The sequence below is a fragment of the Aphelocoma coerulescens genome, chromosome 1, assembly GCF_041296385.1.
Source record: "Aphelocoma coerulescens isolate FSJ_1873_10779 chromosome 1, UR_Acoe_1.0, whole genome shotgun sequence".
Classification (NCBI taxonomy): domain Eukaryota; kingdom Metazoa; phylum Chordata; class Aves; order Passeriformes; family Corvidae; genus Aphelocoma; species Aphelocoma coerulescens.
The window spans coordinates 30,282,775-30,310,519 of record NC_091013.1 but is presented as its reverse complement, the minus strand read 5'-3'; the positions used below and the strand labels follow the sequence as shown (position 1 = coordinate 30,310,519).

Genomic DNA, 27,745 nt, shown 5'->3' with positions numbered 1-27,745 from the left:
TATAATAGCACCAGAACATGCAATGAAAGAAGTACCAGAAGCAGAATGAAAAAAACAGACAGGGACTGGACATGCCTGGATTATTCTCCACAGTTTTTGCAGAATACTTGTAATTTGCTTAGCAAATGTTATGATTTTTTATTTTTTATTTTATATTTTTATATTTATATTTTATATTTTATATTTTTAACCATAATGAGAACATCTACCTTGATAGTTCTAAAGGGCATGATTGCTACCTGCTTTGTGAGGAACGTTAGAAAGAGCCTTCCTCTGCCTTAATATCTAGTTTAGTAGTTAGTCAACAAGTAAGTGGCAGTACAGCATTTAAATTGCCCATATTTGATTATGTGTTTAACAAAATAGTTTGAGGAACTTCTGCTTTGAAAACTCTGGCTCCAGCTGTGGTGTGAGAGTGAAGCAGAGAACTAGGTGTCACTAGAATCTAGAGAACATACTGTTCCCAGAACAGCCACGAATTAAGTAATCTCTATAAAATGTCAGGACTGCTGAGTAGCTGTTAGATTTGTAGATAAAAGCTTAGTGACTAAATGAGACTAAACCTGTACGTTCAAGCTTCCAAATATCTCCGTGACAGTCTGGTTAACTCAAACCAAGCACACAAAGCAGCCTACTGAAGAAGCAAATAAATCTGCTGATGTCCCCGAGATGGTGCTGCCAACAGCGTCCGTAGAGTCTTGAAGGGCTCCTTCTCTTCCAGTGACACGGTCTCTTCAACTAGGGTGCTTTGCAGCTGTTCGTACTTAAAAAGCGAGCAAGCAAACAAACCTCAGTCACCTCAGATCTCGCAGTCTTTACTTGGATGATTTCCTGGGGCGGAGGGTGAGCCCAGCCCGCAGCAGCGAGGGGCTGGGGTGGCTGGCTGAGCTCAGTCTTTTTTCAACAGTGACTTTTGCTCAAACGCTTTGTTTTTCGGAACCTGCGTTTAACCAGCACCTCTTACCTGCGCCGGGGCGGGGAGGGGACGGGAGATGGCCGTGCCCTGCCCCGGGGCCACCTCACCGTCCTGGGGACACCCAGGTTTGCAGGCGGCAGGCGAGGGAAGGCGAGGAGGCGTCGCTGGGAGGAGCGGTCCGGGCCGGGGCAGCGGCGCCGCCGTCCCGCGGCTGCCGGGGCTGTCGGGGAGGCGGCAGCGGGGCTCCCCCGCCCCGCGGAGCAGGTAGGCAGCACCGGGCATTCCCCGGGCCCTGGCCCGGCCCCGGCGCTCGGCGTGCCGCGGCGGGGGCAGCCGGCCAGGACGGGGGCTCAGGGTCGCGCCCGGCCCCCGAGAGCCGGGGTGGCAGCGGGTACGGGCGGCGGGGGCCGGGCAGGTGCGGAGCGCTGCTCTCCGTGGGCCCTGTGACAGGGCGGACGGCGTCGGCCAGGCGGCACAAGCCGGGGAGGAGACCCGTAGGGCTGCGCCGATGGTCGCGCTTGCTCCGACGCCCCTCTTCTGGGGCTGGGAGGTGGCTCGGACCGAGGTAGTGTCTGCGGGGGAAACTGGGGCCTGGGGACAGTTTAGGAGTAGGAGTGAAACCTCTTCTAAAAGGTCAGCCCTGTCCGTGGCTCGGTTCCTGACAGAAAGCCAGCGAGTCCCTGTTCTTCGCAGCTGCCCCTCGGCACTGAGCCTGGCGGGTCACCCTGCCCGGGCCGGCGGTCCCTGCACCGCCCAGGAGCCACAGCCCCTTCCAAGGGAATCATTCCAGGAATACGTCGCAATTTAAATGAAGAGTATTGGAAAATGATTTCTGCCGTGCCCGCTGAGGGATGCCAGCCTTTCACAGAAACACGGCTATCGTGATAGTCGCAGTACTGTCACTACAACCCGACGGGGCTAACCCAGCTCTTGCACACTGACTAGGTATGTACAGCGAAGGAATATATGTTTTTGTTGTCATCATTTTTTTTTTCTAGATCAAAAGTGAGACACTTGATTAATCTCTCTAGAAGAGGCATGGCATACCTTGCAGTTAATAGAAGCATTTATGGGAATATGAATATATATATATATTTTTATGCATTTTTTATGACTTGAAATGTTCCTAGGTTTATGTACCAGAAATAGTGTGATCCTCTGATTTCCTGTTGGTTCTCTCAGTTCTCAGGACTCTTGCATGTTTGAATAAGTTTGTGCTTTTGAGTAAGTGATTCAAAGAAACCTGCCACGAGTTTGCCAAAATCAGTGAAACCTGTGATCCTTTGAAGTGCCGAGGAGGCTTTTTTTTTTTTATTGAGTAGATCAGCTTTGAAAGGACTAAAAAGCAGATGAAAAGGTGTTTATGCCAATTAAATGAGAAATTTTCATGAAAATTATGCCTACATGACATCACGGATGCTGTAATTGTAATTTAGATGCGTGTATCATTGAAGACCTCTTTCAGACAGTTGATGGGGTTTTTTAGGGGAGTTGGTTGTAATAATTTTTTTTAACTGCAATTGATAGAAATATTTCCTTTCAGGGTGAAACTTTATGGACATGGCTTCGCATACCTGGAATTTTTTTTCCCCTCTGGAAAATCTGGGCAAAGATCACTAGAGCTGGTCTGTCCTGAATGATAAAGCTCCACAGGTCGATTGAGTGCTCAAGATGTGGACAGAATGGCTGGGAAAAGGGAGAAATTTAGCTGTTTATCATGGCATAATGTGGTAGGAAAAACATTTGCAATTGATTCTGCAGTCGTATGTATGTTATGTTAATCATTGTTTATGTGAATGCATGTACAGAGAAGAGCCTAATTTTGCTATTGTGTCTACCTTCCATAGAAATGTAAATTTTTCATGTGAGAAGTGAGAGACGAGGAAGTGTCCTCAAAGTAGTCTGTGTGTATGGTTTTACACAAGGCTGTATATATGTTTGCAAGTCTTCTATGTTGACCAAAGAGTAAATTATAAATTTAAATAGAAAGCAAAAACATTGAAATTATAGCAGGATCCTGGAAGACTTTCTTTTAGGATGTGTTAAAATACTACTTCTGCATCTGCTGAATCTATTGGTGGGACAAAAAACTTCTTGAGAGAGCTTGTGTGAGACAGAACACTAGAGCAAGGTAGTGTTTTAATAGAACAAAGTTTGTGAAAAAACAGTGATTCAGAGAAGTCATAAAGAAAATACCTGCTCATAAGTGGAGTCTATTCAATCCTGTTTTATGTTCAAATTATTTCCATTACAATATTTCCATCTTTTTTAAAATTAAAAATAGATTTTTAGGATTTACCATTCATCACAACTAATGGAAAAATATTACTGTATCCCGCAGCCATAGGGAGGAGGAGAGAGATCCAACAGGCAGGAATTGTGCAGCAAGATTGATTTATTTAATTATTTTACAAACTCTTTTATAGACTTTTTTCTTCATAGTCTAATTGGACAAAGGATCAGCCACCCCCTGGGTGGATTGGCTAGAAATCCTAAACATTCATTGTCAAAATATTTTTCTACTGTACTGTAAACATAGTTCTACAAGGTCGCAGGTGTTCATAGAACTTCTGCTAATCTGCTCGTGAGAGAGAAAAGTATCCCACGGGCTTAGAAAGAAGCAAGAAAATTCTTGCTAGCAGCAATATTGTATCCACAGAAAAAGTTGTAGCTTTTGTACAAACACGCATAACCTACCTCCAGAGATTTTAATGTTTTGTGTATTTCTATGTTCAAGATTCTTTCATGGACTCATCCCATCTTAGACCTAGGCAAGAAAATACCTGCCTGGTAATTTAAATAGAAATTTGCAAGGAGGAAAGAGAAAGGGAAGCAGGCTGTGCAAGAAGCAGTGTGGATGACTCAATGCATGGCACGCTTCTGAGTCAGTCTGGTGGAGCAAGACACGGCAGCCGGAAGTGTCATCTTTGACTCCAGTAGAAAATGGTGATCAGCTAAATGTATGTCACAACAGGGTGGGGGTTCTCCTGCTCATCCTTCAGTTGGAATAGTTGCACTTGTCCCTCTCACTGTGCTGTAAAACACTGTGGTAGGCTGAATAGAAAAGAAAAACCAGTAAGGCAGGTCAGGTTAAGGATCAGCTTGTCAGAGACATGCCACTAATAGATCCTTCTCCAAACACATTAGGGATCAGAGGACTACTAAAGAGTCCTAACAGTCATTCTCAAGTATGTAAGTAAGCATGTAAAGGATAAATGCCTAGATTTTAGGTGAAGAAACATCACTACTAGAGTCCCAAACAGCTCCTCTGCTCAGGGTGTATTTTGATGATAGAGACAGAGGGAATCTGTTTCAGTGGCAGAATTTGCCAATGATACAAAGCTATTCAGGCTAGAACATGGAGGTGTAAATTGCAAAGAATGGCAGAAAGATGTCATGATAGTAAATGACTGGGTAATAATGGCAGAAGAAGATTGTTGTGGAGAAATGTAAAGAAAATTTAAAATGAAAACATATGGCCAAAATCCTAACAACATGTGCTCAACAGCTGACTGAGTTTGCCTCATTCTTGGCACTCAATGATGAGATCTTGAAACTTTACTATATACACCCATGGAAATATCAGGTCAATAGTCAAAGAACAAAGATATGGTTAGAAATCACTAGGAAAAAATTCCATAAAAAACCAGTAACTGTCTTAGTTTATAAATCCAAAGTGCCTTATGTTTTGAAAACTGTATGCTACAACCTGTCCTCCCCATCTCAGACAGGCTGTAGCATAACTGGATGCAGTACAGAAGTGGGTAGCAAAAAAAGTCAGAATTATGAAATCAGATTCCATCCAAGGGAGGGTTAGAGAATCTAAGACTGTAGCTTGGGAAGGGAAGAGGCAGGAAGGAGTGTGCTAGAGATGTAAAAAAATCAAGTGCTTGACAAGCTGAAGTAGGAAATGTTCACTCATTTTTTTTTTCTTCTGGTGTAATAATTAGAAGCTGTCAGTTAAAACAAGCAGGTAACAGGCTCAAAACAAGTCAAAGGCAATTCCTGTATTTCATGGGTCCTCTATTAACTGTGTAGTTCCTGTATTAATTGTGTAATATGTTAATTGTGTAATGCAAATGTTTACTTTAAATTGTAGAAATTCATATTGGGAATCACTATTTGAAAGTTCTCTTTCCATTTCTGCAGGGAAACATGACAGCAAAAACACTGTTTTCATGTAACATTGCAACAGCATTTCTGTCTTTAATTATTGCAAGTAAGTTTATTGGTGGCTATGGAAAATTTTGTTCTGGAACTTTTTTTTTTCACACAAGTAGTACTAACTTTCTGTGAAAATGGCAGTAATAATAAAATGTACATGCATGCCACTGAGTTTTTTTACATAGTCCCAAGAGCAGGAACCTCTCTTATAAAACATAATACATGGTATTTTATGTACTAATGTATTACAGAATCATTTAGGTTGGAAAGAAACTCTTGGCATTATCTAGTCTAACCTCACAGGGTGAGGGTTTTGAATATCTCTGCAGATGGAGACTCCACAACTTCTTTGGGCATCTTGTTCCAGTGTTTGATCACCCTTACAGTAAAAAATAATCTTTTCTTGTGTTCAGAGAGTGTTTTATGCTTCGGTTTGTGCTCATTGCCTCTTGTCCTGTCGGTGGGTAAAGCTGGCAAAAGTCTGTCTATTTGATCTTCATTCCCTCCCATCAGGTATTTACTCACATTGGTAAGATCCACCCACACACTCCTCAGACTTTCTCTTCTCTAGGCTGAGCAGTTCCTGCTCTTTCATCCTCTAATGAAGTGAGAGGTGTTTTTACTCCCTTAATCATTTTTGTGGCCATGTGCTGGACTCTCTCCAGTAAATTCAGATGTGGCAGGTCCTAATGCCCAGGACACTGCTAGCCTTTTTTTGCCATGAGGGAGCATTGGTGGCTCATTATGCTACCCTTTAACCCCATGGTGAATATGTGCCAGTTGAACTCTGCAGTTCTGGTGTCTCCATCTCAGAAATATGGTATCAGAAGAGGTGGAGAGATGAGTGACAGTGTTGTCTGATACAGGATGGCTTCCATATGGGAAGTCTCTAAATGAAGGAGGACTCTGAGTTAGAGACAGAATCAAGATGGGATGACAGTCTATAAAAATGTAAATACTGCAGAATAGGCAGATAAGAGGAATTTTACCATTCCTTATAACAAGAAATGCATGATACTCAGAGAATTTATAAAATCCAGTGAATGTTTTTTCATGCAGAAGGTAAGAGGAAAGAAAGGGGCTGAAATCAAAGTAGTATAGTATTTGTTGTGACCTCTCTTCTGCACATTTGGCACTGGTTGCTATCAGAGACAGGATTTTGGGCTAAACAGACACTTGCATGACTGTCTGTGGCAGTTCTTATATAATAACAAAGCAAGGAAGTTTAGATAAATATATTACTGACTTGGGAATATCCAGAGTTGGTGCCTTTTTAGTCATATTACAGGAAAAAAAAAAAAAAAAGCCCAAATGGAACTCTTGGTGTTGCTCTTTTGCTGCATGAGTCTGTGTCAGGAGTAAAGAAAATAAGCTCATTGGTGATTGTAATGATTCCTCTCCAAATGTTCATAATATAAAGGGTGAGTTGAAATTCCCACAGCAAACTTAATATTTGTACAACACAATCTTTAACTTCAGTATTCTCTTAGGGCATTTAGGTATCAAAAGCATAGTGTATCTTAAAGGATTACTCTGACCACAGTTAAGTGAAGTTAAAAAATAAAGACCTTAAATGTGAAATTTGTGTGCATGTGTGTGTTTGTGTACATGCCCATGAGACAGAAACACAAGTACTTTAGTAGTTTGCATCTGAAAAAAAACATGCAAGTGGCAAGTCTGCTGCAAACAAAGACAATCTACTGAGTGTAAAGATTGCATTCAAAAAACAGCATTTCATTTTAGTGGCATAATTATATCTGTATACCACTGAGTAGTACTCTCTCAGCTGTAAAGATAAGGGATTAAAATTGTATTTTTAGTAGCTGACTTGAGAATGGAGGTGAAAACTCCAATGAATTTTATAAATATAATCAGGAAATGAGTTTAGTATATTCGTGTGGAGTGTTTGAGTTTTTCTTTAATGTTTATCTCTTTCCTCTAGAGAAAGGTGAAGCCTATGATGTGATGTTGAGGCAAAGTCTTGTGCTTGATGGGCAGCCTCTTGCTATTAAATGTTCACTGGAAAAGAGCTTGAAAAGTGGAGACTACAACTTAACGTGGTATAAAGTTGGTAACCAGACAGCAGTGCCTAGAGACAAACTGTCTAGAATTCATCAGGAGAAGAATTTAATTTGGTTTCTTCCTGCAATGTTAGAAGATTCTGGAGATTATGAATGTGTCATAAGGTGAAAATTTAAAAAAAAATTATTTTTACAGAAATGAATTGAAAAGTGAGTAACTTTTAGAAAGGAAATAAAATTTTGAGGGTAAGAGAAATACTAATGAAGAAGAGGGAGTGCATCTACAAAAACTAACTTTAGTTTGGGGAAATTAAGTCTAGTTTTGTTTTTTTTTTTTTCCTTGTAGGCAAAAGTAAATCTTTTAAAGAAACTGTAAACCTTTTTTCTTCTTTTTCTTTAAAAAGAATGCCATACATTTTTGACCTGCAAAATATGCGAAATAGGTTAATTTAATTATGTTCTATTAATTGCAGGAATTTGACAAGCTGCAAGAAAATGTGTACAAAAGTAACAGTTTTCAAGAGGATTGATGGTTTATGCTTAAATGAAAAATTTGCTGTAGAGGAGGTGATATTCACATCATCATCTGCAAAGGTTGTGTGTCCACACTTGGATTATTTCAGGAATGAGAAGAATATTCAGCCTGTTCGTTGGTATAAGGTGAGAACATGGTGTTTTGTACTGTATTATAGCTGTCCATTATTTAAAATAAAAATCACTGATCTTTGAGAAGTGGAGCAGAAGAACTAAAGATTTTCTGTAAATTGGAGAAAAATGATTTTAAAAAAAATTAGAAGAGGATTAAGACTTTCTATCTTTTAAAGGTTTTTTTGATTATCAGGGCAGAAATTCAGCTGAGATGTAGGAGTGACTATGACCCACGTACCTACCAGGTGACATCTGTTTACCTGCCAGGGAAAACCTGCCTTGTGTGGAAACAGATTTACTATGGCATATCCGTTAGGTGCTCAATACAGTTCTACTAAATTATTCTATTTAGTGTTCATGCTCTCTTAAAGGCTCTTTCTGTTACAAGAATGTAGTGTCTTCTGCCAAATTCCTGCCTCAGGCCCATGCAGTCTGCATGGTACCAGTAGTACTGAGGTTCCTTAAAAAATGAAGTCTAATTATTGGGTGATTCTTCACTGATGAATACTTTTGCAGATACTGACAACCCACGTTTTACTTTCTTTTTTTCTCTAATATTGAAAGTTGTTTTCCAAAGGGAATGAACCTGGATATCTTTAAATTAAAATCTCAGCTGAAGTGAAGAGTGCATTTCTTTATATTCCACTGCCCTCACTCTTCCTCAGCCTCTGCAGGCTATCCATCCTTATGCTGTGGCCCATTGAAACTTCAGATTGCATTAAAGAGAGACAAACCATGGAAATATACAGTGATATGAATTAATGGAGTTCTCCACACGCTTTTAGGACTGCCAGCTGCTGGAAGGAAAAAGGTTTGCCCTCTCAAACCGTGACCTTATAATTTTCAATGTGACTGTACATGATCGAGGAAACTATACGTGTGAAACAGCATATACCTACAATGGGAAACAATATAACATTTCACGAGACATCAGTCTGATTGTAGAAGGTGAGTAAATAATTTCACTGTGTGCTCTTAACAACTCCAAACTTTTCTCACTAATTTCTAAAGACTAAAGTGGAAAGACCTAATCTGTGGATTGGCATGCCTAGGGCTACTGTTTTTCACCTAAATGTGAAGGAAATAAATGCTGACTGAGGGTATTGATATTCTGTCTGTTGTTGAAGATCTGTTCCCTTTTTCAAAGTTGCAGTATTGTCAAAGATCTGCTATCCAGACCAGCTGCCAAAGTCCCTGAACAGATGCCCTGTAAGGCTTGGTGGCACAGTACTTTCTACTGTGCCCTCTATCCTGCCCATCTTATTTTCTCTTTCACATCATCCTCCTAATGCAAGAGCCTTGCCTGTTTTTTTCTGTGTGCATATATATGCATACATATGTGTGTATATAGTGGTGTGTATGAATATATATGAGCATGTATCTTTCATATAATGTCATATGTAAATGATATGGATAAACAAAATTGAGGAACATAAGGTTGGATCAAATGAAATGATGATTCTGGTCTCAAAATTTGTCTCTAGAACTTCTCTGTTAATGAAATTTCAGCTTCTACCTCTCAGTAGAGACAAAATCATATCACTCCTTTGCTGCAAGTGACTGGAGGTAGCTCAGTGGTTTTTGAAGACTCCAGCTGAACAAGTTTATACTAATTCGAGGTCCAAATAATAATGCAGACCCATTTTTCAGAAGGAAAAGGGAAGAATACATTCAGGATAATCCTGTGTACTTTGCTAGGGGGCTCAAATGAGTTGCTTTATGATTTATATGTTTGCTTGGAGGGTGTCGTATATGTACTTTTAATTGTAAACATCTAAAAGTGGTCACTGGTATTATAGTTCCTTATAGATAGCACTGTGGGAAGAACTTCAAGGTACTTAACTAGAGTATAGAAATGAAATTTCCCCTTATGAATAGCAGAAGTCGAAAACAGATGAACTGTACTCTAAAAGTACTTGGCTGCAGTTTGTATCTGTGGGACGCTTGGTGACAGGCTATCCAGACTGTAGACAGTTAATACTCTAGATATTTACCCATACCCTTCTCAGCAGCTGTGTATGCAATATTACAGAGTTTTTATGCCATGGAACAGCCAGACCACCACAAGTGTGTGGAGATTTGTGGCATTACATTTTGGAAGAGATGGAGTGAAGGATAGTTTAGCTTCAAGTCAGAAATAATGACTACCTGAGATGTGATACTTTCAGTATTGAGTGATATTTTGTTATATAATGGCTGACAACTTTGTCTTTAGTAAGGGGGTGTTTTTAGGTTATACTTGGGTTATAGAACATAGAACAGACTCAACTGCCCCTGGTTTTCTGAGAAGCACTTTCTTTCTTTTGCTTAGTGACCCCACCAAAAAAGCCTCCAGAAATATTTTACCCAAGAAACAACTCCATTGAAGTGGAACTTGGTAAGTAGTTTTATCTATCAGAAAATATGAATTTGTATCCTAGTGAAAATATATTCTCAAGGAGTGTCCTATTCTGTGCTTTCTTGGTTTTGTTTTTAGAAAAAACTAGTTCAGTGACCAGCTCAGTTTCCCCATGTTGTTCTCCCAAAGGAGGAATGAGGGGTGAGTGGGAAAGAAATGATGCATGTTGCTTACAAAGTCCTAAAGAAATTTCTCAGATGCAAGGAAAGCTGTAGGGAACCCAAGTGATTATCTGTCACATCTGTTGCTTTCCATCACTGTGAAAGAGATTCTAAGAACAGGTCCATCTCAAATCTGCAGGCAAAGTGATGTGCCAGGGGAAGCATCTTCTTCCTGGATTCAGCTTCTTCCATCCTACCATTCTCTTTCTGGAGCTGCAGATCACTGAGAATATAGACCCTCTGTTAGAGTAACTTTTCTGAAGGGGTTTAGTACCATCCTTAGCTGGTGTGTGTGTGAATCTGTGGACAGAACTGTATAGACTTTAATTAGGTTATGGAAATTAACTCTTTACTTTGTAACACAATTTTATAGGCTCACAGGTTACTGTGGATTGCAATACAACAGGTGCTGATGGGTATGAGGTGTACTGGACAGGCAACGGTGTGTATATTGATGTATTTTATATGAGCAGAATTTTTGCAAGTCCCTATGAGTAAGTATATTTTCAGATAAGAAAATACTGTGTTGGCAACCAAAGTTGAACTTCCTCCCTCTGACATTAAGACATTTAGCAACATTCCTCCCTTGATTTAAATAGCATTCTTCTTAAAAACTCCTAACGATTGCCTTCTCCGACTCACTTCCTGCTTTGAAATAGAAACTTGAAACATAGTAGGCACATGGGCTTCACATGGGATTGGGCTTTTCTTGCTCATTGTAAAAAATCTGTCTTGATTTCCCGTGTTGGGAAAAGGTGTTTTGTTACAGTCCCATAATTGTGAGCAGGCTCTGGCCTGGCAGAGACCTCTTTTGGTCGGATCAGGCGTGTTCAGGTGCATGATCTTCAGACTGTCTCTTTCTTCTGTTTTCCACATCTGCCACTCTGAAAGGTTGCAAGAGGACAAATCTGTGCTATACAGGAAAAATTGAGATTTCTAGGTTTAAGAGCGTTAATTTAGAGAAATTTAACTGAGATCAACTGAAGAGCATTTAATGGAAGACTTAATTGAGGGCATTTGTACTGAAGCTTAGGGTTCGGAAGAGAAAAGGGAGACAGATTTCTGGTGACGAGCTGGGTTTTGGGAGGACTTGGACTGAGTAAAGTATGTGAAGGGCAAGTGAGAGATAAGCTGATGGTGAAAAGCAGGTTAAATGGAATTAGAAGAAGAGAAATTATACCTGACTGGAAAAACAAACCGAAATTGGAGCAAGAGGGAATCTGAAATTTTCTTAGACATTACAGGCTTTGATCTAAAAATTTCAGGTTTTATTGTCAGCCCTTATGGTGGCGCTGTGAATAAAAAAATGTGATAATTTTTGTAAATTCTGGAGCACTATCTGTTACCAAAAAATCAATTAAGGAAAGAGAATAATGTCCTCAAAGTAAGAATACAGTTGCAAGAAATAAGTTTTCATCATAAAAAAGGGAGAAATAAAATGTTGAATTATTTGGGTGCTATAATGGGTGAGAAAACACAATACGAAAGTATTATATTATACATCATAAAGAATTGTAATGCCATAAACTATTGGGCCATAATGCAGAGATACATGGTCACTGAATTGATATCGTAAAAGCAATGTTATTTTTTGTACTTCCTAGCACTTACACGGTCATCTTTGCAACCATTAGTCACTTGCACTGGTGATGTTGGTTCATTCATTCCCTGTTACAGTGTTCAAATTACTGCAACTCTGCTTAGAAAGTGGTTCATGTGGGCCTATGTATGCCCTTTGTGATATGTTTCAAGCTTTTATTTTGCATTCTACTATGCTTTCAGGAAAGAAGAGTGCTTGACAAAGTAGACTAGTTAGTTAATTTTGCATTTGAGGTCTGCTGTTAACAAGGTAATGGTGTCCCTTATTTTGCTGGTGGTTAAAAAGTTTAGTTCTCACACTAGTCACATGTCATGGTACACAGCTAACTGAATTGCTGTATGAGCTTTTTTACATCTTTGTACAATGAGTGGGGGATAATCTGTGTCTCTTAACGGTGCAGCCTGAGACAAACAGCTGTTATGAGTCTGTTCTGACCCATGGGGTTGAAGCATGTTCTAAACTCCACTCCCTGTAGCTGGAATCACGTTGTGAATTGGTGTTGTCTGCTGTATGTCACCAGTTTTGATGTCCTCTCTGTCCCAGAGCTGCTGAACACAAGATGATGCCTTGTCCAGGGCCTCTTTCAGTGTTGTATTCTATTGTGAAGTATCTCTTTCCATCTACTCTCACAGAGATTGGGAAGCCCATAACAAGAGTTTATTTAGGTTTGTAAGGCATATTTTTCAACTTCAAAATATAGAAACACAGGGGAAACACAGCTGCAGATAAGATAACATCTTGATGCTTTCTAAAGCGTATGCTAAATGTCAGTACGAGGAGAGGTCTGACTGTTTGGGTTTCTTTCATATTATGTAATTTTTCATCTGTTTTGAAGTGCAATTGACATTTGCAGAAGGAAATGACCATTGTTGTGCTGCAGATGTCAGAGATGAAGCCATTCCAGAAAGGGCTGTGGTTTTATGGTTCTATTTGTCACCTTTTGGACAGGGGAGAAACTTCTTACGATGGGCGCCCCATGCATTCTGTGAAGCTAATAATTTCAGAAGTGAGCAGTGAAGATTATGAGCAGCCATTTGTCTGTCAAGCTTCAAATGCCTTTGGGCAAGTTGCATCCTATATTATAATAAAACACAAAGGTAAGAAATACTGTTATTTTTGAGGCCTGTGACTATCTTTACTTCCCCAGAAGGTGTTTTGATACCAAATTCTGGTGTATCACGTTGAAAGAGAACAGAGGTGTTACAGTTTGCAGTATGCATGTACCTGTGCGTAGGGAAGGAATCACTATAGTATTGTATTTATCGTTATTTTAAAAAAAGGTAAATAGGAATGAAAAATGCAATATTCAAATTTGTATTGAATTTATGTGAAAGATCAGATTTTGACAAATTCAACATTTAAAAAAAAATTTCTTATATTTTTGTGCAGTTCCTGATATACAAAGATGGCTGACTGGAGGGCTTGTGTCTCTGTTAATTTTAACATTTATTACTTTAATAATCTACAAGATGTTCAAGATTGATTTGGTGCTTTGGTACCGTAATTCTGTCTGTGCCCTTACAAGTAAGGAAGGTATGTGAGTGTGACCAGGTATGTAAATGTAATTAGATTATTGATTTTTTTCACCTGCTATTACTTCTGAGAAATAATTATTTAGTACAATGTACGTGGAACTTCCATAAGGAATTTTCAGACATGCACAAAGAAATTTTGTGCCGGATTTTTTTCAGTCATATAGGTAAAATACATAATTATGCTTGAGGTAATAAAAACTGTGTAATATTGAAGGCAATCATAGTGAGATAGGTGAAAAACAACTATAGGTTATTCCAAAATGAGCATGTTGCTTTTTGCGTTTCTGTAGTTTCTTTACATGTAGATTTATGGTCACTCTGATGATGAACAATAGGTGTCAGCAGAGCTACATCCTGTAGACTGGATGTTTAAAGTCGTGTATTAAGTATTTATTTTGAAAATCAGACTCATTTGTCAGAGATTAATTTTGTTGTTTTTTTTTTTTTCATTTTGCAGTTTCTCTCTGTTAGCCTCACTTTCCTTCTAAATCCTGTCAGTTACGATGTTGACATATCAAAGAGAAAATATACTGCTAATTCCATGTTCTGGGATTCTTCTAATGTGTTGTAGTCTAATGTACTGTAGACAAATGTATTGGACAGGTGTGAAAAATTTGAAATAAGCGCAACATCATAGATCTATTTCATACCAGTTCTCAGAATTAGATTGTCTGAAGTTCCCCATGTCTTGAAAGTGAACGGATTACATACATTAAGATAGTTAATGTTTACTCATGGCTGTCCCAAATGTTTTCATGGAAAAGTAATTTCAACTCCTGGTCAAAAGTTCAGTTGTACTATAATACTGTATTAGAGTTCTAATTAAAAGGAAAAAAAAAAATCAAAGTTTTTAACTTTTTGAGTTAAATCTGACTTTGGCTTGGTTCTTTCAGTCCTGCTTGCTATCTAGCCCTAACTCTCAAAACCTCAGAAGCCTTCTGGCCCTTTCCTCCCCCCGTGAAAAGCCCCCACAGGACTTTTTCCACCTTTCTTTTGCCTTTTTTCCACCTTCTCTTGTGGTTAGTCAGAAGTGGAGATAACTATTGTTGAGTTTCTTTCAGGAGTCTGGTAAGAGGGTGTTTCTTAAATGTCCTGGCACCTCTGGGGTTGGGAGCTCCTTCCTGCAGGTCCCAGGTCCTGCATCCAGTTCACATGGGGACTCATCCATCCCCATGATGGGAAAGGAAGTCAGATTCTGTGGCCGATCATCTTTATTTTGATTCGTAGAGCATTTTACTTCTGTGAAGTTATTCTGTCAGATGGGTGAAATCAGCCCACATTGCTATTTCTAAACAGTCCAAAATGAAACTTTGCAATAAAGGCATTTTTCTGAGTTTTAGTTTTTTAATAGAAATGTTTATGTTTGTTTTAGATGGTAAAATCTATGATGCATATGTCCTGTACACAAAAAGCAGCGAAGGCAGAAGTGTCTGTTGTCTGGAAACCTTTGTTCGTAGAATACTCCCAGATGTTTTGGAAAAACAGTGTGGATATAACCTTTTCATATTAGGAAGGGATGATTTACCAGGAGAAGGTATGCTTTAATTAGCAGAGCAAACAGATTGCCTTTTGATACATTGTTCTCAGGTTATAAGTTTATCTATGCAATTAAAAACCACATTTTTGGAAAAGAAAGCTGTATTTGTTTAGTTTTAATGGATAATTTACCCAATGCAAATTTTTTTCTTTTTTTTTCTTACTGAAAATTCTGTTCTGGTGTTATGAGGGTCTGCGCTTTCTTCTTAGTGATGAATGAATGAATGAAGACTTAATAGCATTAATAATGTTGTTGAGTTTTTTTTGAATTATATCTTCTGCTGAGGGTAGGAGGAACCAATTTTTTAATAAGTTTTATGTCATGTAATTGATCATGAATCATGCATCATGAATCATGTATCATGAATGGCAGTGTGAAGATCTTAAAGCAGCCACTGCTCTGATCTAGCCACAGCTTCACATGTGTGCAATTTTAAAATGAAGAACTATTTTCCACAATTGTAAAGTTTCTTTGCAAACTTTGATTGTTCCTTCATCACTTAACAGCTGTGGTCAGTGTTGCTGATGAAACCCTTAAGCAAAGCAGAAGACTGATGATTATTTTGGGATCAGAAACATCTAGCTGCTGCCTGTTAGAAGACACCTCTGAGCAACAACTAGCTATGTATAATGCTCTCATCCGTGATGGGATTCAAGTGATTCTTATAGAAATGGGTGAAATACAGGACTGCACAAGCATGCCAGAATCAATCAGATACATTAAGCAAAAGCATGGAGCTATCCAATGGAAAGGGGACTTCTCAGAGAAAACTTGTTCAGCAAATACAAGATTCTGGAAAAATGTGCGCTATCAAATGCCATCCAGGAAAAAGGTACCTTATTCTGAAGTGTGTTTGTTGCCCCTAACTTCAAACAGTTCTGCAGTAAAAGGAAGTTAAGAGGCACTTATTTAAATAGTAATGAGGAAGTAGTTCTGAATTGGGATGTTTCTTGCACAGTCTCTATATTACAAAGTAAATGTTTTCTTTGAGGAGTAAAAACTTCTCATCCCTTCCATAAATTGCACCCTAAAAAAACCCTCTGTGCAACTTTATTTCTGTTATGGGTTTTGGATAGTGACACAATTTGTTGTGTTAGTCTCCATCAGATATTAGAAGTAAACATGGTGATGTTTTAGGCTATTAAGTAGTTGTGGTCCACATAAATGTTGTATGAAGAAACAGCTATGAAGTCCCTTTTTTACAAATTAAAAATGCAGTTGATAAATTAAAAGTCTATTTCTGTCATCAGCATTTTCCTAGTCATTCTGTTCCATTTCTTGTTGCCTTTCCATAATTGTCTGACTTCCTCATTGCTGCAAGAATCTGCACTGTGCAAGTTTTTCTCCCGAGAAACAGACCTTATTGCTTCTTGAAGGGGTTGGGGAAAATACATGACATAGCAGGTATATTTAAAACTCATCACAACACTAAATGTGTTTCTGCTGAACAGTTGGTACCAAATGTGTTCAGCAAATTGAAGGGAATGAAATCCGTGGATTTTTAGACATTTGTTGAACAATTCTGTGATATCTGGTATATGTTTTCTTTTTAAACTTAGTCTCTTGTAATGCTTAGGAAACTGAAAATAGTTCAGATTTCTTGAGAATGGGAAGCTTACTAGACTGTGCTGCTACTCTGGAAACCACATGTTCTATGCTGTGTCTCAACTTTGCTAACTGCATGCACAGAAACTCACTGAGAGTCTACCAAAGGACTGTGCTTGGGCTGGGTATCCTGGAGAGTAGAAAGTGGCCAGTTCTGTAACATGACCAGATGCTAATGGCAAGAAGTGATATCATGTCTATGTGAAAGAAGAAGTTAGAGGCATGTGGCTATATCAAACTGCTTGGGAGTATCTTGGTATTTCTGGATCCCAATCTACTTTCTGTGTGCATCAAGGTGAGAAAATTACATGCTGCTTCCTTTTCAAGGTGGTCTGATGCAGCAGGAGTTTTCATGCTCCAGCTTTGAAGAACATTATCTGAATGCAGATAAGAATTTTGTTTGCTTTTTAAAAATTGTTTTCTGAAGTCAAGTAGGTTCTTACATCACGTTTATTGCCAGGATAGCATCTGTCACTGAATTCCTTTCAGCTGGGTCCCAGAGGTATGTATATCTAGAATATTCTTCATGGGGCTGTAGCAAAATCTAGGAGTGGGAATATATAATCAAAGGGAAAGATTTCCAATAGCATTTCATGGTACTTTTTTCTTTGTAAAGGGATAGTAAATACTCATTACTTCTCATTCTCCTGGTTGTGGGGTTCACAACTGTGTAGTTTTCCAGAGCCTTCACTGACTAGAGGCTTGTTTTGAGGTGTCACCAGGAAAACTGGGAACAGGATAGATCCATCAGACGAAACACTATTGTCCTAGTAAATGTTGAATCAGTCTTCTTTGGAAATGTGTAATATTTAGGCTGGAACTTTAAAAAATAAATTTAGGGACTTAGAGAATTCAGATAATCATAATTTTCAAATTTTTACATTGTGTTTAGACTTAGCAGGCTCAAAAAAAGTATTTAAAATTAGTTTCCTTCTTTTTTTAGATTTGTGTTTAAAAACAGGGCCCTCTTATTTTCAAGGCAGAAGGAGAAAAATAATAAGGAAAAGATGTTGAAACTGCACTCGTTTTTTTCAGCTTACTTATTTCATATGCTTTGAAGTAAAAAAACTAAACAAACTAATGACTACGATTTGCAGTACTACATAAAAGTAAATTGATTTGCAATTTGTGCTGATATTTTTTTTTTCTTTCTGTGAATGTGCTGTTATGATTTCTGGCTGCTTTTTTTCATAGTTCTTTTCAGAGGTTGGCCACAGTATTTAAGATAAGAATTTTCCCATTTCTCCACTAAATGAGACTCCTAAAGACTCTTAAGAGAAGACAGATGATTGTGAGTCAGCATTGATTTACCTGATACTTTCTTTCAAACAACCACATTTAGTATGGTTATGCAGACATTTTGAGTCCATGTGTGAAAGTGAGTGTGAGAGAAAGGTTTTGGTTATCATGGTTGATTGTTAGCTAGCTACTTCAATGTAGCATGACATGAGATGGCTTATCCTTTTATCAGGGGGCTTAATTTTGAAGCTGAATTTTATCTCTGTTTTCTCTCCTTGGAAACTGTTTTTTTGCAAGTCGCATAGGAAAACACACTATTTTTTTTGATGGTACAATAAAAGAAATCCCATAGAGACAGATGTGCTGGTTGCTCTTTATTAAAAAAAACCCCAACAAATCCCAACTCCACAAATGATTAGTTGGCTAGAGATTTGCTTCTGAAAACTTGGCAGCTTCAGAAGGAAAAGGCAAATGCAGTGTAATCAATGGAAGAGTATTTGTTCACCACATAGTAGTAGATATATTTCAGTTCGTTTGTGCTGACAGAGAGCAAAGTCTAAATGGTATGTGGCATAAGATACAGTGAAAGCATTCTCTGCACTGTTTTTAGTTTTACAGCCATAACTACATTCTGTTGGCTTGCTCCTGTCAATTTATTTGGTACTCCTGATTGCACTGTCCTTTCCTTGCCTTGTGATTAACTTGTTTCATATTTGCTGATTCCGCTGCATCTTTCCATCCATACTGTGAGGCTGGTGCTTTCTGGGATACTTTTCTTCTGTCACGATTTTTTCATGATCATATCCTGCTTTCTTACCTCTGCGGTAACTCGTGCTGAGATGTGGCCTGTTTCACGTTCTAATGTACACATCTGTTGTGGTTTAACCCCAGCCAGCAGCCAAGCCCCACACAGCCACACGCTTACTCCCTGACCAGTGGGATCGGGGAGAGAATCAGAAGGGTAAAAGCTAAAAAACTTGTGGGTTGAAATAAAGACAGTTTAACAGGAAAAGAAAAAGCCACACACACAAGCAGAGAAAAACAAGGAATTAATTTGTTGTTTCCCATGGGCAGGCAGGTGTTCAGCCATCTCCAGGAGAGCAGGGCCCCCATCATGTGCAGTGGTTACTTGGGAAGACAAACACCATCACTCCAAACATCCCCTTCTTCTTCCTTCTTCCTCCCACTTTATACACTGAGCATGATGTCATATGACCTGGAATATCCCTTTGGTTGGCTTGGGTCACCTGTCCCAGCTGTGTCTCCTCCCAGCTCCCCATGCACAATCATCTATGACTGTATTAATTCATGGATAGTTTATGTGATCGGGGGGAGCATGTGCTCTGAGCTCAGAACAAGTTGTTAGGACATAGTAGAGTTGATGCAACAGCCCCAAAGAGGACAGCCCTGACTAGCTTTGCTTTTTTTTTTTTTTTCTTTTAATTTATGTCTGTATTGCATCTTAGGAAGTAGAACAGTCCAAGAACAATTTTACATTTTCCCTGTATCTTGGTGGCTTGAACTTCTGCTTGAGGGGTAAGCCCATCCTGCCTCTTGTTCAGACACTGTGGTAGCTCAGCGACTCTACTTCCTTTCATAGCTGCAGTTAGCTTGAAGCAGGCAGCATACAGTTAACATTTATGATGTCTCAGCTAAGGAGAGACCTTTTTTCCTAGAAGTACCAAGGAAGTATTATGTTGTAGAGCTTCAGAATACATGTAAATAAAAACAGTGGCTAGCAGCTTTCCTTCAGGGTATTTCCAGGTCTCAGGTTTAGTCAGAGATGCTACAACTCATGAACACAGGAGCAGTAACATTTTGTCCTCTCATCTTTACAGTCATTATTCTCAAGAGTAAGGGCAAAGCATGCCACTTGATGTGCATGTTTATTCTCTTTTAATTTAGGATAATATTAACCAGTGCTTGATGCATTTGTTGAGACAAACTGAACATTAGTCATTAAAAGTGAGCTAGAAAGTAGTAGTAGTAGAAACACTTGATTCCTCAGCCCACTCTGAGATTGCTTCCCATGTTGAAATCCATTGAAAACAAGGAGTCTAATTTCTGCTGGGCATCAGGGGGCACAGTTAAAATGTACAACTTGTGTGACCCCTCTGAGAGACCACCTGGGTCACTGTGGCATTACAGCTGGAGCTAGAGCTCTGCTTGGCCCTGACTGTTTATCAGAGGTTCCTATTTCACCCTGAAGAAAGATAAAAAGGTCACCAAGTCATTAAGGTGAATTTTTTTTCTCCAAAAAGGTTGATTTTGAATTGCTGCTCCAAATCAGGTGACTAAGATGTGTAAATATTTCTGGTTCATTTCTGCTGCCAGCCACTCATTTGATCTTGCCCTAGTTTTTTTTTTTTTTTTTTTCTGGAGCACAGCAGTTGCTGTAGTAGGAGGGGAATTTTGAACACTGTCTCATATTTTTTTTTCTTTCTTTTTGATTAAACACTTTCCCTGATGGGCTTTATTTCTGCTAGCAATTATGAAAATCCATGTTCTCTCTTTCCCTTATCTCACTGGCTATAGGCATCAGGGGAGTGCTTCCTTTTCCTGCATTACCTATGGTAACACACCCCAGTGCTGCTTCATTTTGCCTTGAGATTCACTCTTTTGCACATTCTTTCTCTGTTTATCTAATGTCCCCTGGAAGATGTGAAGAGAACAAGTCCTTAAGAAGGCATTTTCTTTCTTTCTTTGAACACATTGTTTCTAATATCCACATGGTTGGTTGGTTTGTTTGTTTGTTTTCTGGTGTTTTTCTTTCCTAATATGCATAGCATAACTATTTCTTCTGTGCCATGGAATCGGGGGACTTGGACAAGCATTGAATTTGGAAAGAAATTCAAGCTATCTGCTCTTATCTGACCTCTCACTCCTATGGAAGCACGCTCAGACTGTACCAGCTGGATCTGTACTTTCTAGGTAAGGTGTGAAACAACTACATAATTTCAAGTGGAGCATAGCAGAAATGGCAGGACAAATGCATCTTTAGTACCCTGAGGTCAGCTCAGTTGGTCAGAACATGGCGCTAATAAAGCCAAGGTTCCATGTCTTATCCCCATATGGGCCATTCACTTTAGAGCTGGACTTGATGATGCTTGTGGGTCTCTTCCAACTCTGAATATTCCATGATTCTGTTTAAAAACACTACTGAGAGGTAAAGAAGTTTATAAATTCTTTTTCTTCTGAAATGGCAACTAAGCAGAGTATTTGGGAGTTACAAAAAATAACATTCATCTGTCTCTTTAAAACAGAAAAAACACTTGGCAGTTAACTCCCCCCACATATTGCCTACAGGAGCAAACAGGGAAAAAGCTAAAGAGCTGTCTGGACAGGGACACTCACAGTGGGAAAGAACTAATGTGCCATATGTCCGCCTTCCATCTGTGTATGCTCCCTTCTGGGTCGTGACATCTGGTTCTGCTTGATATCTGGCTCTGATTGCTGTATTTTTAAAGTAAACGGGATTTAATTCTCCTCAGAGACAGAAGAGAATAGACCACATGCTGACTTTTAAAAGAAAAGCCAAGTTTTTCATAAAAATATGTCTCCTCATCCTAGATCTGAATGGCTTGGTACACGTATGCATTTAAACGAGCCAAGGAGGTGCCAGCACCATCTGCTGTCACTTTTAAAAAACTGCTAACTTTGGCATGTTTGACATTTTCGGAGGGTTGGGCCATAAAGTTAGTTGGGTACCTAAATTAGAAGATAAATTGGCTTATTATTAAGGAAAGGATCACGTCCAAGAGAGCAGACAGCTGAGGATGGGAAAAGAGTGGGTGTTCCAGGGTGAGGGTTGGTGAGGGATTAATAACATCTGCCATAGAAGCTGGCTGCGGGGAGCCTGAAACCCCTGGAGCCGTGAGCCACACCGGCCTTGTGCCGTGCAATGCCTCCACCTAGTGATGCCTGAGACTGAAGCTCTCCCCTTCTGGAAAAAGCCCCACTGTTTACATAAAATCACAAGGAGGTTTTGCTGCTAATAATGCCAAGCCGCAGCATTAAAGAAAAATAAGCACACCAAGAGGGAGTAAAAAAAAAGAAGATACTTTGACAACTGCCATTCTGAATTATACTGTAATTATTATTTTTAGTGCTTTTCCTGTCCTTTTTAAGGAATTTAGTGGAAAATGAGATTTTTTGGCCTTTGGGTCTGTGCAACTGTTAATCCAGAGCCTCAGAGCTGATTGGGCAATGGGGAGTAGTAGAGCTCTGTAGAGCTGTGTTTCTTTTTCAGCCTCCAGCGTATGTCAATTAGATCTAATTGAGCAACACTTACTGTTGGTTATTCCAAGAAGAAGACTATGATTGGAGACCATCTGGGGTCTGCATTCCAGCAGATCTGCTGTGCATAATGGCTGGAGGATCATTGCCTGCCATGTGCTACCCAGGCAGCTGAGAGTCCTACAATTTACTTGACATAGTGATGTATGAGGATTTAGTAATTTAATTTAATTTAGTGATCTAGTCCCCTGAACTGGGGACAAGTGGATCCAATGGTCACATGATGAGAAAATCTTGGAGTCTTGGATGCTGAATTGTTTATAGGAACCCATACAGCAAATGGACAGTAGGCCCCTGGAATCCTTGAAGAAGAATTGCCTCAAGGCTGCCATCAGAGAGGAGCAGTCAGTGCATAATGAAGATCATCTGAAATGGAACATCACAGCATTCTCTGGAGCAGAAAGCACTGGCTGCCTGAAATGACCAATACCCAGTTCCGTGTCCTTGGACCATGTACTCAGATCCCAAGGGACCTTGCAAACTCTTTTTTTCCTAATGATGTTTAGGGACTTTTTTTTAACCCCCTAGTTAATAATCTACAGCCACGGGGTTTGTAAGTTGAAGAGAATTTGCAAAATGGAAGTGATTGGGAGGTTTCAAAGTCTATCTAGGACCTTTGTCTGTTAAAGTATTATTATTATTGTTGTTGTTGTTGTTAATATTGATATTAATACTAAGTGCAGCCAAATCAAAAATCCTGCCATGGTTATGGCTCAGGCAAAATGATTCTGAGTTCCAGAAGTAATGGTGAAGATGAGACTGCAGAAAGTGATAAAGCAATTAGCACAAGAAGGTTGGGGCAGTGTGGTTCATAATTCAGTAGCTCTCAGTAGTACTTGATTTTGTAGTGAGCACTCAGATGGTAATTCTTAAAGCTTTGTAGTAGTATATGCCTTAAGGTACATGAAGGTCCCCTGATGACTGAAGGGTCCCAGAGCTGCCCATATGCTCCATGTGTAGACCCTCAAAAATGCAGTGCTGCCAAGACTGACGTTTTCTGCCCCAGCTGTGGGAGGCTATGAGCAGTCACTGGAATCCTGGGGTAGGCTAGTGGGACTTAGTGGTTTTAGTGAGGCTTCAGGAATCTGTGAGTCAGGCCATGCATTTGTTTCTCTTCTTCATTCTATCTCTCTTCCTTGAAACCTACCAGAAAAGATGGCATCTAGCTGGCCTCATACTCAGCATCACACAGCTGTGTCTCAAAAAACCAACCACCTTACTCATATATCTGCACTTGTAAATTACAACAGCCCCTAGCTGGAATTGGGCTAGAGCACTTGAGACATTTCTCTCAAGGATGTGAATAATACAGGGTGGTGGCTATTTTCATTTCTAGAGTAGGTGGATAGTATGAGATGGTCTTCCATAGGAAAGGAAATGAGAATTGTTGGCCACATCATAATGGGAGTTAAATTGAAGTACACATTTTGCTAAAGAAAACGTCATTTTGGAAAATAGCCATATGACTTCTTTGGTAGCTAAATACCATGTCAACTAAGTAAGATGCTAATTGGAAAAAAAAATAAAATTCTTGTCATGCTTTGAAAAATTTGACCTGGACCTGGAAGCATTATGAAGTCTTTGTGGCCTGGCCTGGCGAAGAAGGGAGGAGATGAGGAGGAATCAAGACAGCAGCACTATGCATAATTACTGATTAAGATTTTTTTGAGCTACTTGTGGGACATGTGAAGCAGGAAAGTGCCATTTTATCTTTGTACCAACCCCTCTCTAACCACAAATGTACTTAATATGGACGTATTCATTACTCTTGGCTTTTTTCTTTGACAATAATTCAAATCAGCCTGATGATCTTTAGATTTCCTGAGCGGGGCCACCTCCTGGATCACCATGTTCCTTTTACAAGCCCCAGTGTCGTGGAAATTCCCTTGCTTTAGATGCAGAGTGGAAGTTTTTTCTTCCACTAAAAGCTCCTGGTTTGGTGTCAGCAAAGTATTTTCAAGCAGTGAGTACAGAGCCCTTTTGAGGTGAGCCGTGGCAGAAGTTATTTGTGACCTACACTGAAGAGCTGCACCTGTATTTCATACAGGAGTGCAGGATATACCCACCTGCAGGTGATCATAAATGCCTCAGCAAGGAAACCAAGGCTCTTGTTGTGTAATGAAGTTTGGTTACAGCTGCTGTGAGTCCCTGCGTTCCTCCAGCTGGGGGTTTGTAAGGGCTGGAGGGAGATGTGACAGCTGCAATAGCTCCAGCTGACCTATTCCCTGGGCCAAGAGCTGTCTCATGGCCAAAGGATGCAGCTTGCTTGCAAGGGCTGATGGGGAAAACAGAGGAACAACAAACACTGGAGAGAAGTATGAGAAACGCTCTGCAGAGTCAGGCCAGCAGCTAACCCAGCCAGGCATTCTGTCTCCCAACAGTGGTGAAAGGAGTTGCTGAAAATCAGACTGGTATCTCAACAGCTGCCCCAAGCTGCTGGGCTGGCTCTCGTATCTTGAACTCCACTGAAACCCAGGGATCAGGATAGCATTCTGGTATCTGAACCCTGGAGTTTCTTTACTATTTTGCTTATTCTTCCCCTCTGTAGCACTAATAGAACACCACCTGAAATCTGCAGGGTTTTGTGTAGCTTTTTTGGCCTGCGTTGCTCCAGCCTTTCATGGCCTTTTGCTACTGCCTGTAGCAATAAGTATTGAATGAAATTGCATATTTACATGAGATGCCTTTATCATGCTCACCCAGCAAATATTTAGACTTGGGCATGCTGTTGACTTTCTTTCTGAAGAGTGAAAAAGAGGTTTTTGTGCTTCCTGCAATGTCTATTGCTATTGGTGGGAAAGAAGGTCCCTGGGGTGAAGTATCAGAACCTAAACACTGTTCTGTTAGCCTTGAAAACCACACAGAGCAGAGTTTGTTTCCATTCAGATATAATAATGAATTGGTTTCTTGTTACTGCATAACACAATTAACTACATCCCCAGAAAAACAGCAGAGCTGTCTTTCCTTACTAAGGTTACTTGCAACCTTGAGGGTTATTAAAACAGTCAGCTTTCCCTTGAAGAAAACATAATTCTTCGTTGGTTCTTGGTTGGCAAGCACTCATGCAACAGGAGTTACTAGAGCATGCAGGCATCATGCTGGTGTGGCCATCCAGTGCAGCCAGACAGCAGGAGATTTGTGACACTATTTTGCTATTGTTCTGGTATGGTTTGACAGGTGTTTATTCCCCATCCTCACTAGTTTGGACTGTCCTTCTCCCTCTGTCTGCCACACCCACTCAAGACTGTCCTGTTGGGGTCCCTTCCCCCCTGCCATGTGGTCCTGGGAGAGGGGCCCTGGCGGGGAGACACGGGGTTTCCCTGCCCCTGGTCAGCCTCGTTCCCCATTGGTTGTTTTGTGTTCCCCTGCGCAGATGAGGACGCTGGGGTCCCACAATTGCCATGGTTTCCTTGGCATCCTCAGCTATTGCGGCTGGAGAAATAAACATCTCTGAAAATATCTACCAAGAATCGGTCCATATATATTCTTTCCCATGGGCCTCGTTGTCTGATACACGTTGCAACAAGCCCCATTGCAACATTTGGTCAGAGAATGCGAGCAGAACGATCCCTTGGAGGACAGTGACTGTGATTTGTGAGTAAACTCCAGATTTCTCTTCTTGTTTTTGTTTTGCTATTCCATCTCTAAACTATGGAGGAACCGTGGAAAAACGCGTGGCTCTCCAAGCTGCATATGGACATTTATCTTAAACTTGAAAAGATTCTTGAGCAACAATTTGTAAATTTTAGCTTAATTCAGGCTCAAAAGGAACTGAAACACTTCCTGGCATGGTTGTTTAAAAACTTCTTCTATGTTTCTTGGGACTTGATTCTTACCAAGGACTTTTGGAAGACTGTTTGGACCCAGTTAATTTCTGAGTCAAAATATATGCCGATGGAAGAATATTTTTGTGAATATTATTTAATTACCGAGACTCTTGAGCAATGTCAGCTGTGTCCTGGCCAAGGGAAGCCTGTCTCAGGGACCGTGCTACCCAGGCCATGTGGATGGAGCCCTCTGCGAGCAGCAGCGAGGCAGTTCCTATGCGCGGGCAGAACGACGCAAGCTGCAGTGTTGGCAGTGGAGCGAGGCGTGGCAGGAGTGGCACGACCCGGCGGTGCCCGCCTGGCCCCGTGCAGCGCGTGGTGGAGTGAGCCCTGTGAACGCCCGACCGAGAGGGGCGGCATGCAGGTGGTGGCTGGCGGCGGTGACAGTGGAGCGGAGCCGCGCCCAGCCGAAACATGCACTGGAGCAGGGCACGGGGGGGTCATCGCTTGGGGGCCTGGCTGAGATGTGGGTGCGGCACCAGGCAGCGGCAGCGCAGCTCAGAGCAGAGGCAGCAGAGGCAGCAGCGCGTGGGGAGCTGAGCGGCACGGCCTGGCCCGGCCCACGCGGCCATGAATATGACCCCGGGAAGCCGAAACCCCGCGTCAAGAGCACGCAGGCACGAGCAGCTCCGATGGCCCTGGCAGTCCTGGCAGCTCTGGCAGTTCCAACATGGGAGTGAGCAAAAGCAAAAACACAGTGAGACAGAAAACAGCAGCCACTCGGAAAAAGGAAAAGATCATCGTAGCTAAGGTTTTAGGAATAGTAAAATGGTATAATGTTAAACAAAATTATGGTTTTATAACAAGATGTGACAACCAGGAAGACATATTCATTCATAGATCTGCTATTAAAAAGAATAACCCTGAAAAATATATCCTATGCTTAGGAAATGGAGAAATAGTAGAGTTTAAAATAGTCCAAGGAAAGAAAGGTTTACAAGCAGCAGATGTCACTGGGCCTGGTGGTGCTTCTGTGAAAGGCAGTATATACGCTGCAAATCATAGTCATGTCAACCAATATCCCCATTATAAGCCCCCCTTACAGTCTCCCATTCCTAATCCCACCTTTCCCTTTTACCCTATGTCCTATTACCCCCAGTGTATACCCAATCCGTTTTTTCACCCATGGTTTCCCTCACAAAACCATGCCTTTACCAATTGTTTCCCCAAAAATCCCTTTCCAATGCTGAGTGGGGGATGACAAGGGAGAGAGAAAGAAATTAACTATTTTTGTTTAGTGTTCCAACAGGTACATATGGAAGAAACCCTCTCCTGCCTCAGTTTCCCCACAAAGCATGCTCAGGGAGTCCTGTCTCCCTTCTGTCAGCCTTAAGATGTTCCAGAGAAAAATTCCATTTGGACATTTAAAGACTCAGGAGGGTGGCTTGTTTTGAAACTGTTCTTGTTATCTCATGTTTATCCAGTTGTTTTCAATGTCAAGTTTTAAATCTCTTTTTGTTAAAAATAAACGGGTGAAATGTTGGGGCCCTCCCCCTGCCATGTGGTCCTGGAAGAGAGGCCCTGAGAGGGAGACATGGAGTTTCCCTGCCCCTGGTCAGCCTCATTCCCCATTGGTTGTTTTGTGTTCCCTTGTGGAGGCAAGGACCCTCAGGTCCCACAATTGCCACGGTTTCCTTGGCATCCTCAGCTATGCGGCTGGAGAAATAAACATCTCTGAAAATATCTACCAAGAATCCGTCTATATATTCTTTTCCATGGGCCTCGTTGTCTGATACACGTTGCAACAATTCCCGTTGCAACACTGTCTCTTCTATTGTGCCAGCACAGCTGCCTGTCC

General features: G+C 40.6%; 1 protein-coding gene across 6 annotated transcripts; it reads left to right on the top strand.

Moving 5' to 3' along the window:
- Positions 1 to 288: 288 nt before the first annotated feature.
- LOC138105498 (interleukin-1 receptor type 1-like) lies at positions 289 to 24,029 on the top strand. 6 transcript variants are annotated; one of them, XR_011148504.1, is made up of 15 exons: positions 289 to 1,180; positions 1,610 to 1,861; positions 2,460 to 2,646; positions 5,066 to 5,135; positions 7,023 to 7,266; positions 7,575 to 7,761; positions 8,535 to 8,697; positions 10,061 to 10,126; positions 10,226 to 10,288; positions 10,682 to 10,802; positions 12,857 to 13,005; positions 13,298 to 13,441; positions 14,816 to 14,977; positions 15,487 to 20,755; positions 22,074 to 24,029. XR_011148504.1 is itself a non-coding variant. In XM_069005570.1 (15 exons), exons 4-15 carry the CDS (start codon positions 3,860 to 3,862, stop codon positions 15,876 to 15,878), a joined length of 1,764 nt encoding a protein of 587 aa, XP_068861671.1. In that variant the 5' UTR covers positions 290 to 1,180; positions 1,610 to 1,861; positions 2,460 to 2,646; positions 3,654 to 3,859; the 3' UTR covers positions 15,879 to 24,029. The 6 variants fall into 6 exon arrangements, 5 of the variants coding, with proteins under 5 accessions (XP_068861657.1, XP_068861696.1, XP_068861671.1 ...); XM_069005570.1 differs by adding an exon at positions 3,654 to 3,862 and having other exon boundaries at positions 290 to 1,180; positions 15,487 to 24,029; XM_069005577.1 differs by adding an exon at positions 3,654 to 3,876 and having other exon boundaries at positions 290 to 1,180; positions 15,487 to 24,029.
- The last annotated feature ends 3,716 nt before the right edge of the window (positions 24,030 to 27,745 follow it).

Excerpts from the sequence above, each read along its gene's own strand:
- LOC138105498 (XM_069005556.1), top strand. The coding sequence starts at position 2,599 with ATGGCTGGGAAAAGGGAGAAATTTAGCTGTTTATCATGGCATAATGTG. Across the intron at positions 10,127-10,225 it reads CTCCATTGAAGTGGAACTTG|AAAAAACTAGTTCAGTGACC; the intron begins GTAAGTAGTTTT and ends TTTTGTTTTTAG. Across the intron at positions 10,803-12,856 it reads ATTTTTGCAAGTCCCTATGA|GGGAGAAACTTCTTACGATG; the intron begins GTAAGTATATTT and ends CCTTTTGGACAG.